Source organism: Neovison vison, chromosome 2 (genome assembly GCF_020171115.1).
Source record: "Neovison vison isolate M4711 chromosome 2, ASM_NN_V1, whole genome shotgun sequence".
In the NCBI taxonomy this organism is placed as follows: domain Eukaryota; kingdom Metazoa; phylum Chordata; class Mammalia; order Carnivora; family Mustelidae; genus Neogale; species Neogale vison.
Genome location: NC_058092.1, coordinates 94,300,442 through 94,313,282, shown reverse-complemented (window position 1 = coordinate 94,313,282; position 12,841 = coordinate 94,300,442). Strand labels below are relative to the sequence as shown.

The 12,841-nt window shown below is 44.5% G+C and overlaps 2 protein-coding genes and 1 long non-coding RNA gene across 4 annotated transcripts in view; 1 reads left to right on the top strand and 2 right to left on the bottom strand.

The window, feature by feature from the left end:
- GNAI3 (G protein subunit alpha i3) overlaps positions 1-5,979 on the bottom strand; it is a 36,965-nt gene extending 30,986 nt beyond the window's left edge. Inside the window, exon 1 of the mRNA XM_044238857.1 lies at positions 5,748-5,979. Coding sequence (XP_044094792.1) covers positions 5,748-5,865 — 118 coding nt within the window. The 5' untranslated portion in view covers positions 5,866-5,979. The remainder of the gene's footprint in view (positions 1-5,747) is intronic.
- A 74-nt stretch (positions 5,980-6,053) lies between these two features.
- Positions 6,054-6,926, top strand: LOC122900296. Its single transcript, XR_006383211.1, has 2 exons — positions 6,054-6,150; positions 6,563-6,926. It is a non-coding gene; the product is annotated as an uncharacterized LOC122900296 (long non-coding RNA).
- Positions 6,927-7,322: 396 nt separating this feature from the next.
- GPR61 (G protein-coupled receptor 61) lies at positions 7,323-11,749 on the bottom strand. Of its 2 annotated transcripts, none has more exons than XM_044238854.1 (2): positions 10,389-11,661; positions 7,323-9,238 (listed from the first exon to the last, which is right to left on the bottom strand). In XM_044238854.1, exons 1-2 carry the CDS (start codon positions 11,545-11,547, stop codon positions 9,162-9,164), a joined length of 1,236 nt encoding a protein of 411 aa, XP_044094789.1. In that variant the 5' UTR covers positions 11,548-11,661; the 3' UTR covers positions 7,323-9,161. The 2 variants fall into 2 exon arrangements, with proteins under 2 accessions (XP_044094789.1, XP_044094790.1); XM_044238855.1 differs by having other exon boundaries at positions 9,161-9,238; positions 9,916-11,749.
- Positions 11,750-12,841: the final 1,092 nt, after the last annotated feature.

Here is a 12,841-nt window from a genome sequence, read left to right as displayed (position 1 = left end):
CTGCTTCTCCCTCTGCCTGCCACTCCCTCTGCTTGTTCTCTCACACAAATAAATGAATAAAATCTTTATAAATAAATAAGTGTATGTTTTAATCATGGTGAGACTTCCCTAACTATATAGCAGTAGATTTACATGAGCAACTAGAAAAAATTTAGAATACTATCTATTTCAAAATTAAGCAACAAAATTTTTCTAGATATAAAACACTAACAATGATCCCAAAAACTCAAAGTCTTTTTGTATGAATATTAGAAACATTTACCCATTTGTGAATTACACTTGGTAACAAAAAGAAGTCCATAACAGCAAAATAGTAATGGAACAATGAACACACTAATTATCTCCACTAGCCCTTAACAAATCTCTTAAACTTTTTTTTTTTTTTAAGATTTTATTTATTTATCAGAGTGAGAGACAGCAAAGCAGGGGGAACAGCAGGCAGAGCAGGCAGAGGGAGAAGCAGGCTTCCTGCCAAGTGAGGAGCCCAATGCAGGACTTGATCCCAGAACCCTAGGATCATGACCTGAGCTGAAAGGCAGCCACTTAACCAACTGAGCCACCCAGGCATCCCACAATCTCTTAAACTTTTAAGTATCTTCCAAATCCAATTTGAAAATCAAAGGAAATCCACTAAAGACTATACCCTCCTGAATTTGTTTCTAAGATTACCAGGCCATTATTCAGGTACAAGTCAAACAAATTTGGTCTTTCTGGTTCTTCTTTGTTTGGTTTGTATCTGATATATTAATTTCTGTTACAACTTACTAATACCAAGACATGAAAAATAGGTTACTTCATCTACATAGAGAACTGTATCAAAACTGGGGCAATTAAACAGTGCTCCAAAGACAATGTTACTCAGCTCAAGCAGCTTCAATTACATGTATGATACAGATGACTGCTAAGCAGGTAACAGATAGCCTGGAGAGATAAAGGCTTAAAGGTAACTCTAACTTTCTAAACACTGAAAAAAGAATTTTACCAAAATGAAGACAGTTAAAACTGGAGGGAAAATCAAACACTACAACAGTTTCTTCTCTTTATATTCTCTTAAACATTTACATTATGTGCACTTTACAAATTTGTGTCTTTAAGGTTTTCCTAAACAGCATTATTACATTAAACTAATTTCAGTCAAATTCAAGAACAAGAGAAATACCACCACAAAAATTACTTAAGGCTTAAGTGAATTAGAGGATCCTAATTCTTTGAACACAACTTAATTTCTGACATACTACCACCAAAAATATCATAGAGAACAAAGCATTAATCTCATTTTGCATAATAATCTGAAGATAGCACAGGAGTAAACCATTCAATAACTTACAAAACTAAATTATAGTACTTAATTCTTTTTAATATCACAAGAGTGATATTTATTAAAATTCCTTGAAAACCTTTGAAAAGAATATATTATTTGAAATAAATCCTTTGTCTGAAACACCCTTGAAAAAAGTAGCTAAAATGAAAAGCTTTCAGACATTATCATAATAACAGAAGTTACCTATACTCAATACTTATTGCTAAACATTTTACATATATTATCCTATCGCGTATTATAAAACAGACATCACCCCCACCTTATATATGTGAAAATAAGATTCACTGGCTAAGTTATATGCTGTGGGTCTCACACCTAGTAAATGAAGGTGAGAACTGAATTCATTTCTATATGACTCTGAAAGCAGTACTCTTATCCATTCATTATACCAGTGCTTCCCAACTTTTGTCACATGATGGCACACACTGAAAATGATAATATTTCTAAGGCTTACTAAAGTAAGCTGGAAGGGCTTGGAAAAAAATAATATGTATTTTCTTCATATCATAAAATTATAACATGAAAAAATACGAAGTATTACAGATGATAATAAATACTAATTGGCATAAACCTTCCTAGTATTTGCAACTGCCATGTTTCCAAAGTTTAAAGAAGAAATCATACTAAAAAATGTTCAAATATCATTTCAACTGTTGCAAAATTTCAAAAAGTTATGAAAATGATATAAAATTTCAAAACTATAGGGGCGCCTGGGTGGCTCAGTCGATTAATCAGCCGATTAAGTGTCTGCCTTCAGCTCAGGTCATGATTCCAGGGTCCTCAAATTGAGCCCTGCATCCCCTGGGGAGCCTGCTTCTCCCTCTCCTTTTGCAGCTCCCCCTGCTTGTGTGCTCTCAAGCTCTCTGTCAAATAAATAAATAAAAACCTTAAAAATTTTAAAATAAAAAAATGAAATTTCAAAACTATAAAAAAATTTACAAACAGCACACTTGTATACCATCCTATATACTGCACTCCAGTTGGGAAGCTTTGCATAATATAATTTTGTCTTCCTACATAATATTGTTATTAAACATTAATTTGACATTATCAAGATCTTCCCAAGAACACACCTAAAGGAAATTCAAATCAAAGGTAATCAAAAAACTGTAACACTTAGGTATTCCTTAACTAATAGAGCCCACCCTGGCTTCTTAATTTGAATTTCTATAGTACCTATAATCTGTAACATTATTTTTGATTTAATAATAAAAATAATAGTGAGGTGCCTGGGTGGCTCAGAGGGTTAAGCCTCTGCCTTCAGCTCAGGTCCTGGTCTCAGGGTCCTGGGATTGAGCCCCGCATCACATCGGGCTCTCTGCTCAGCGGGGAGCCTACTGACCCCTCTCTCTCTGCCTCCCTCTCTGCCTACTTGTGATCTCTGTCAAATAAATACATAAAATCTTTTTTAAAAAATAAATAAATAATAGCAATAATAGCTAATATTCACTGAGCTAATCCTATGTGCCAGGCTGTATTCCACTTTAAATCATTATCATATCAATCCTCATAGCATTCCTATAGTGCCTCTATTTTCTCTATTTTAAAGATGAGAAAATGGAGCAGAGCAAAACTGACTAAGTAACTTTCCCAAGGTTACAGCTGGTAAATGGGAATTGGAATTTAAAATAGTCTGACTTTATAGCTCTTGTTGTTATCACTATACTAAACTACATCCCTCCAAAAAAAAAAAAAAAAATTAAAAACCCCAGTAGTATCTAATGAACACCTGTTATGTGAAAGGAAAAACACAGGTAACTGAATATATCTCAACTTAGACTAAGTTTGACAGTTTCAAAGTGATGAAAAATGACTTGCATGTGCATCAAAGGAGGTATTCTACAGCAAAAAAAAAAAAAAGTTATCCATATACTTGATGAGTGTGTTCTGCTAAAAGAAAATAAGGGATGACTTTAACTTCTGTGCATTATGATATGGTTCAAGCAAAAACATCTGTGTCTGCAACTATTTATATCTGTTGACTTTAACTTGCTCAAGAATATTAAAAAATCTTACTTAAAACAATGAAATTGGTAAAAATTAAAAGCAAATGTTTTAGTACTTTGATTTTTACTTACTGCTTTTGCAGTTCGCTAAGTCATCATGTGTTTTATTTTGTTTTTAATTAAATACACTATTTATAAAATCCCGAATAAAGATTTTTCCAGACATTTGCTTGCCTAAATTCTGCCTGCCAAATCCTGCCATTTGGAAGAAAGCCTCGCAGTTTATAACTGTATTACAACAGGCTAATGTCCTGAGGGGATCTCTGATGGGTTAACGTAAAACAAGGCAAGATGAAAATACACCTTTAATTTCATAGCCAATCACTCAATACAGACAACATTAATGCCTTGAGTATTATGGCTTATGTTAAACATCTGAAAGAGCCCAAGGAGCAATCTCCAACATTAAGTGGTTTACAATAGTAAATATTTAAGAAGCATCTACTATGTGCCACGGACCATGTTCATCCACAAATGATACCTGTTAAACAGAGAGTGGCAGTCTAGAATTACAATTTGAATCCATGTGTTATGAAAGGTCAGAGTCAAACCAAAAGCTCAAACTCCAATGCTTAACTTTCCCCCTATATCTGAAGAGCTGTTCCTAGGGTTTCTGCAATCTACAAACCACTAAATATGTCAATATGAAGATACTGGCATGGGGACCCAGCACTACCTGGAATACAAAATAACCCTTGGTTTATGGTGGTGCATTCTGTTCTCCAGAGCTTTATACCATGAAATTTGGCACTTCTCCTAAAGCAACTTCTTTTTCTCAAAAATTGTTTTTGAAAGTTCTATTGAAAAAAAAAAAAAGGTTCTATTGCTTACAGAAACCATTACTCCTACTTATTCTTCTCTAACAGAACTGTAGAAAATACTCATAGTAAAGAAACTGTGACTTAACTAATTGGTATGCTGATGCCAGGGTACTTTATATGATTTACTGAGGCTCTAGAAACCAGTTTCAAAAATGTTTAAACTAATCGTGCTGAGTAAAATGCATCTGACTGTACCTAAAAGCTGCTCAAAACGAATGTCAGGTGAAATAAACAGTAATTTTCTGAAGCCAATGTTTTTAGTTTGGAGAGACAGCTCACCAGAAGTCTGTCACAGCTTTTTTTTTTTTTTTTTAAAGATTTTATTTATTTATTTGACAGAGGGAGATTACAAGTAGGCAGAGAGGCAGGCAGAGAGAGAGAGGAGGAAGCAGGCTCCCTGCTGAGCAGAGAGCCCGATGCGGGACTCGATCCCAGGACCCTGAGATCATGACCTGAGCCGAAGGCAGCGGCTTAACCCACTGAGCCACCCAGGCGCCCTGTCACAGCTTTTTTAATGTACCAAATTTCATAATTTATTCTAAGGTAACTCCATTCCCACTGTCCATCATACCTAGCAACTATTCAGCAACTCTCAGTATGTAATCTACTGTCCACTACATCTTTTGCCACAAACCTCAAACCATCCAGTCCTTAAATTTCCTCAGCTCACACCACCTCCCCTTTTATAAAAACAAGGAAAGGAGTTATAAAACCTCAAGAGAGCAAAAATGATAGAAGGGGGGCGCCTGGGTGGCTCAGTGGGTTAAGCCACTGCCTTCGGCTCAGGTCGTGATCTCAGGATCCTGGGATCGAGCCCCGCATCAGGCTCTCTGCTCAGCAGGGAGCCTGCTTCCTCCTCTCTCTCTCTCTCTCTCTGCCTGCCTCTCTGCCTACTTGTGATCTCTCTCTCTGTCAAATAAAATCTTTTAAAAAAAAAAAAATGATAGAAGGTGGAAAAGGATAGACAGCCTCTGCACCCAAGCTCTTTTCCCTTTATACCTGAGACTTGTAAATTATCTCAACCACACACCTTCATGTTCCTGGTTAATCCAAGGTTCCTCCACTTACAAACAGTTCAAAATGCCCACTTGCTAATAGACGACAGGGTCCTTACGTGACCACTCTGTACCTGCCCCTCCATTTACATTAATCATTCAAGCACCCCAACTTCATCCAAGAGTATCACCATGTTCTAAACTCGTAATCCATTATACAAGCCCCCACACACTCTAACCCCTTGCAAAACCTTCCCTAATATCGGCTCTTCCTTTACCAGCGTTTCGCGTATTGCTAATACAGTCTCACTGTCCTCCTGCCCCGTACTCCCAAGCTCTCTACACTAAAGGCCTAATGCAGCTCGGAGTCACACCCTCCCTCCAGCCCAATTCCTACAATCCTAAACCCCACCCCCTCATCACGCCCTCCCAGGCCTAAACCACCAACCCAACACCCCGCCCCGCGGCCGTCACGCCCTCCAGATCCCTTCGGGGTCCTTTCAGCCGGCCGGGACTGACTCCCTCCACCCCCCGCTCCCGCAAGGGCTCCCAAGTGCCTAGGCCTCCGGTTCACCCCGCCAGCTGCCCCCCCTCAGCCCCTCACCGAGTAGCAGCAGCTTCACTTCTTTGGCCGCTTTCTCTCCGTCCTCCCGCAAGTTGCGGTCGATCATCTTGCTCCGCTCCACCGCCGCCTTGTCTTCGGCGCTCAACGTGCAGCCCATGGCGGCGGCCGGGAGAGGGGACCGAGCCCGGGCTCACTCAACACCGCGAAGTCTGCGGCTCGGCTAACTGAGACAGCGTCTACTGCTGGGCGGCGGCCCTCTCCGTCAGCTACTTGAGCGCCCGAAGGAACCGGATATCCGGCGTTTACGACACTTCCGGCAACGCCCCACGGCGGTTGCTGCTCTAAACTCTTTGCTGGGGTAGAGGAGGAGTGACGGGAGGCGGAAGTACGGGGAGAGTACCGGTGAGTCCGAGCGGAGTAGCGGTGTCTCGTGGAGTACCTGGTACGCGCGGCTCGACTTTAGTGCCTCTTTTCGTTTTCGGCTGCCTTATTTGAGTTAATGTAGAAAAAGCAGGGACTGACTTCCCCAGTTGGTGGCGCCTTCCTGAGGTCACACAGCAGAAGAGGGGTGGGGATTCCCAGATAAGAGTCCACAGCGCGCACAGGAATTTATGCTGGGAATTTCTCACTGGCCAGAAAAGCCCCTTTGATCTCTGGCTGTGGAGACCCGAAGCCCCTTCCCAAGTCTACAACACTCTGTCGGGGTTGTCTTAACCCGATCTACAGGATGAAAACAAACAGCAGAGCCTAGGGCCGGCCACGCTTCACATCTTGCGATCTGTAAGGCCGACCACGCCTAGGACCTTAGAATCCCCTTCTCCCCTCCCCTTTGTCCTCCCGTTTCTTGCTCTCAGGATGTATCCGGGTCCTTGTGCCGTTACCTTCGAATTGCCTAGCCACTGTGTTGACAGAGGGCCACCTGAAATCGCTAAATATTCTATTACCTGAAAGGTAAGCGTGTAGTTCTCCACAAGATGTCCGTGATACCTTTCTCCAATATAAGCCACTTTAGCGCGGATAAATGACTGATTCCGCGTTAGGTGCTTCGGACATCTACCAAGATCAGTTAACCTCGGGCCCACACCCCAAAACAAACCAGTTCCTCCTGTGAATCTCCCTACTGAAATTTCCTGTTGTGGTACCACCCGAAAAGGGAGGGTCTAGTAAATTTGTCTGTCAGCTCTAGCATCACCTGAAAATAAACCTCCATGAAAAAGCCCCAGTCTCCGAGCCTTTTCATTCATAATCCTGGGTACTACCCATGTCAGTGGCCGTGAATTACCTTTACTGCCAAATAGCTGCACAGATACTATCACCATACATTCCAGAGAGGAGAACTCTTGTTGTCCCCCAAACCGTTCCCTGAGATTACAAACTATTTCCCTAATAGAATCTAAGCCTTAGCATATAAGGTCCAAACAGAAAGGTCTATATTATGACAATTCATTAATTAGGGATTTCTTGAGAGCCACCGTAAACAACTTCATCCACTATAACTTCAGAATGCCAGTTCTTGAAAGTTTGAAAAGCCTCCTACTCATTCCCAAATGACTGTTAGAATAAAAAGGATGGCTTTGCCATAATCAATACTTGTGGGGGAATAGGGCAAGAAGAAAGGGTAGAACCAATATTTATTGAGTACCTATTTGCCAGGTATGGCTAGGTGCTTCCACATGGTCATCTCTTTTAATCCTCACAACAACCCTGTGAGGTAGGTAATGTTACCCCTGTTTTTACAGATGAAGAAATAGGCTCAGAGAAATTAAGCATCTTTCCCAAGTTCACACAGTGAAAAGTAGATGTCTGCCTCCAAATTCACCCCTTTTCTACCATGCCACTGTAAGATGTTACCTGAGGAGACCTAAAAACAGAAAGTTTTCATCTAGGCTTGGAAGTTACCCCAACACCACCCAGGTACAGGAAAAGTAACTGACGGGTCAGATGTCTCAACCTGTTGATTCTTGAGCCCACTAGAGAGGTCAGATTTTGTCCAGGAACAGCTTTCACAGCCAAGAACTACACAGAAAACTTTACCAAGTGGTCCTGGTGATTGGAAAACAACTGGAAGATGGTCATGGCAGAAACTGTTGGGCGAGTTGTCAACATAATAGAAATTTTTATTTCCTTCATGATCCACTCAGGGAAAAATAAGTGGCAAATGAACCAGCCTATGTCAAATTCTGTAATAAACACCAGTGAGTTCAGTGTCAGGAAATACAAGCCTGAATTAGAGATATCCTTGCACTTAAAATTTTCTTTTTTGATGTATGTGAAGGAAGGGCTGGAGGGCAAGGCAAAGGAGAAGACAAAATAAATTAACAAAATGGCTGCCAGACAATGTTTCCTGTTCTCCCCTCTCCTCACTCCCTCTCCCCACCCCCAACTCCCCCATGCAAGCTCCTTTCCTGTTTCTACTGGACTCACACTGCCACCTGCTGGCGATGCTTAAGGCCTACTAGCTGATCCCTGATGTTTGAAGAGAACCCCTTATCTACAAGTGAGATGTCTCCCTTCTGAGTTTATCTTAAAAGGGAGGAGAGCGAGAAGAGCATGTTTTTCAATCACGAAGGATTCTCCTTGGTAGATGTACTATCTAAGGGATTTCTTCAGTGTAATAGGTTCTAGACTAAAGTAAGTCTGGTGGTAGGAAGACAGAAACCTGTAAATTCTCCTACATCTAAAGGGGGAAAGCTGTTTGCCCAGTTTCTTAATAAATTCTTGTCTGCAGCTAGAATTTCATTTACAACCCTCACACGTTCCACAATCCACAGGAAGCTTCCATGTAGGTATCTTGCTGCAGTGGACTGAGCTCCAATGTATTCTCCAATATATTTCTCAAACATTCTTTAATGCTTTACCGGATATAAGTGCTCTGTAAAAATACAAGGTACCTGATATAATTAGACTATGAACTCCTCAAAGGCAGTGACTGTGTGGATCCCAGAGAATACTAGGTATTCAACTATTATGCACTGAATTGAACTGAAATAGTAAATGTTGATATCAGAATAACTTTTTATAATAAAAAGTATTTATTGGCCATTCAAAGGGGAAACTATCCCACTCCCACCAGCCCATCTTCCCTTTAATGTTCAGTGAGCCAGGAATTTGTTCAAATACAGATCAAAGCACCCTCTTGTCCTGCCTCAACCCTTGAATGTTACTTGATTCAACTGAGGGAAGTGGATAGACAAGTAGTCCCAGATGGGTGTCCTGTCCATTTTGCAACTATTCCCCCTCCCTTGCAAATATCACCACTGATAGCAACCAACAAGTTCCTACAGTCTCAATTAGTGAACATCTGAACCCAACTCTCAGGCCCTCTCTCCAACCCAGGGCTGCAGATAGGAGAGAGACTTAAGTCTTTGTCACTGAAGCTAATTTTGAGAGCGATGGATGGGAGTAGGAGGCATTTAATGGACCATGGAAACCCCACCCTTCCCATTCCCAACCTTAGTCTCTTGTACCCGATAGTCCAGGGGGCTGGAGGTGGGTCACTGCCATGAGGAGAGAGATCAAGGAGGCCAATCCTAGGAAGAAAAAAAATTTACAGTATTATTGGTCAAGATGATTTTCTGGCTTCTCTGTATGCATCCACCTTAGCAATTCAAACACTAACCCCTACCTTCAGCCACCCAAACCCCAATCTCTCCACTTCTTCATTCTAAAAAATAAGGATAAAGAGCCATCTTGTTGTATCCTTGCCTTTGCTGAGATCAAGCTGGAAGCTTGATCTCCCATGTGCAGGAGAGAGACAGCAAAATAGAACAGAAGGGCTGTTCCCAGAGGGTGGGACAGAGCTGCAGTCAGCTTTTCTGCCTTCTCCTCTTTGTACCCTGCCTGCTATTTCCCCTTGCTTCTGGCCAAACTCAGGAAAGGAATATACCCAGCTGGCCCTCTCTGTTTAAGGAAACCTCAGTTCTAAAACTAGAAAAAGATCCATTAACTCAAATGGAAACACTTAGCTGTACTTCGTTTAGTTCTTTTTAAACCTAGCAAGGAAAGGAGAAGACACAGGTCATTTTCTTACCTTACTTGAATACAATTACTGCCCTGGACAATTACACTGAAAAATGAAATACCCTAAGGGATTCCCAGGATAACTCCAAACCCGGCCTGCTGCTCTATATCCTCCAACTCCTACCCTTGGAGAGTTTCCCTGCTTCTGAGGCATGGAAAATTCACTGGTTGAAAGGCGTCATCTCACCTTCGTGACCCTTTATTCTCATTACCATCTCACCAGGTTCCCTCCCCCAGTAGTCAAGGATCATAGCCATGTCCAAGGCTTTTGCCACACATTCATCCTCTCTGTTGGCATTGTTCCTGACCCAGAAAACACTAAGCAAAAGCTGTGTGTAGAGACCCCAGCCCCAGCCCCTGCTAGCTGGGAATAGGTAATCCCACAAGGTGGGATTCACTTCAGTGAATAACTTCAGTTATAAGTGGCCCCAGCCCCATCTCCCTCCAAGTGGCTAGAAGCCCATCATGATTCCAGTCGAGGTGAGGGGGCGGGATGGAGGTAGCTGTCCGACATGATGATGTCGCTGGTGAGTTGTTGCTCCAGGAACTCAGAGGTCTCTTCAGCTATCTGGCCTGGAATTCGAAAGTCCACAGCAGGTGTCTCCTGCTTGGGGCTGGGGAGGGGTCGGGAAACCCAGGACTCAGTGGGACAGCCTGTACCCTGAAGGAACTGCAGAAAGTTCTCTTCAATGGAGCCCTCCCGGCTTGGTAGCCTCAGCTCCTCTTCTGGAGCCGGCTTGAAGAAGCAGACAAACTGCTTGCTGAGCTCCCCTCGGATCTGCCGGTTGAGACATCCATAAAAGAACGGGTTGGAAGTGAAGCAGAAGTAGCCTATCCAGGTCACGACATTCTCCACCTGCCCAGTCGAAATGGGCTGAGCACTCAGGGCAATGTAGAGGTGGAAAGAAAAGTAGGGCAACCAACAGAGCAGGAACTGTCCCCCCACAGCCAGGAGGACCACTGCAGCCTTCCCTCCCCCGAACGTCCGGTGTGGGGTGGTCTGGGGGGCCCCCGAGCTGGTGACCATAGTGGAGCGGCTGCTGAGAGACTCAGAGCGTTGCCGGGGTGTCTCCATCCACGTGGGCAGCGGTCCATGCTGCATGGCTGCCACTCGGGCTACTCGGAACATGCTGCAGTAGACCACAAGGATGAGGAGCAGAGGCAACAGGAAGTAAAGGACAGCAAAGACCACCACGAAAAGCTGGCAGTAGGCACTGCGGCTCCATTGGAGTGAGCAGCCTGGGGGTACGCTGAGAGCTCCCTCCTCCCGGGAGGCCCTTCCCAACACTGGCACAGAAGCCATGGCCAAGGCTTTCACCCACACGCCCACCAACACAGAGGCCACCAGCCCCAGCGTCATGCGCACCTCATAGCGCATGGGATGGACAACATAATAGTAGCGTTCCACATTGATGGCCGACACCGAGAGAATGGCCAGGCTGACGAAGCATATGCTCAGGAACAAATAGAGGCGGCAGGCGACCTCCCCGAAGAGGTCATGGTCAAAGAGGGCAGAACTGGAGAGCATGGCCAGGGGCATGAGGGTCAGGGCAGCCAGCAGGTCCACCAGGCAGAGGTGGAAGACGAAGACAAATTTTCGGAGGGCGGGTGTCTTGGCGATAACAGCCATCACAGCAGCATTGCCAGCCACAGCGATCAAGTCCAGCAGGAGCATGAAGAAAAGGGCTACAGATTCCGAGGCCACGTCCCGCAGCCCCACCTCTGGGACCCCACTGGCAGTAGAGGGACCTGGGGTTTGAGGGACCTTCCCCAGAGTGGAAGAGTTCCCTGATGACTGGGGGATGGGAGAGGACTCCATGGGGCCGAAAGAGGACACCCAGGGCACCTCCTGTCACAGGCCCATCCCCCATCCTAGTCCAGTGACCCTGGGATGGCCAGCCCAGGCCCAGGTTTAACAGGCTTGCCAATTTTGTGTGGGGGGATGGGGGGAGAGGGTGCCTCCTGCTGGAGCCTCCCGGACAGGCTCTAATCGCCAGCCTTCCAGGCCTGGCTGTGCATGTAATAGAACGGAGGGCTCAGAAGCTCATCTCTGCTTCCTGGCTCTGTCTGCCTTTGGTGACCTGGAAGAAGCAGGAGACATGAGAGATGCCGGAGCCTCGCTCACTCAGCACTCCACCTTCTGACTGGTCGCCGGTTCCTTTTTCTTTTCCTTTCCTCTGTTCTCCATGCCCTTTTCCTCTCTCAGGGACTGTTATCCAGAGATTCTAAATCCTCTGTCTCCCTCTCCTAGGGTCCCGCTGAGCTCCAGGATAGTGCCCCAGTTTTCAAGTTGCTTATGTAAATTTCCTGATTTCTTGTCTCTCAGAATGGCAGGAGCTGTTGGGGCATAGAAGGGACATGAGATCCGGTTTCCAGTTCCAGGTCTGGGAATTACTGTGACTCTTTAGGATTTCAGTTTCCTCATGAAGGCATCTGTAAAAGGAAGGGAATAACGGCCACTTCATGACTGTTTGGAGGATCCTGTGAGACTTCATAACAATACCACCCATAAGCGCTAACGTTTATAAAGGTGGTTTCCAAATGCCCAACCCTGTTCTAAGCACTGTGTGTAAATAAGCTCATTCAAATCCTCACACAATCTCTGAGGCACGTATTACTCTCATCCCCATTTTGCAGTTGGTGAAACTGAGGCCCAGAGAGGTCAAGTAACTTCCAAAGGCGGCAGGGTCTGGATACGTACCCAAGAGCTCCGGCTTCAGGATCAGTACTCCAGCCCACCTGACCATGCCCTCCACAGCAGCTGGAATGCAGTAGGCATTCAGTAAATAGTTGTTGGATCTGAACCGTCTCTAAAAATGTCTGTCAGTGGTCTGGGACTACCACTGGGAAGAGCTCACCTGAAAGGGGGGAGGACTGTATTTAGTCTCCTGTGACATCACCAGCCCCAAGACAAAGAGCTGCCGTCTAGGGAAGGAGACTGGGATGTCAGCCATCCAGTCTCCACTGCCCCCAAAAGCCGGAAGGGCAAAGGTCACTTGAAAGCTGCCCTTCTTCACCCACTCATCAGCCTCACAAGGCCACTGTGCTCCTGCAGGTGGGAGAGGAAATGCTCCTAACCTCCTACTCCCTGGGTCTGGATATCTCTGCTCATT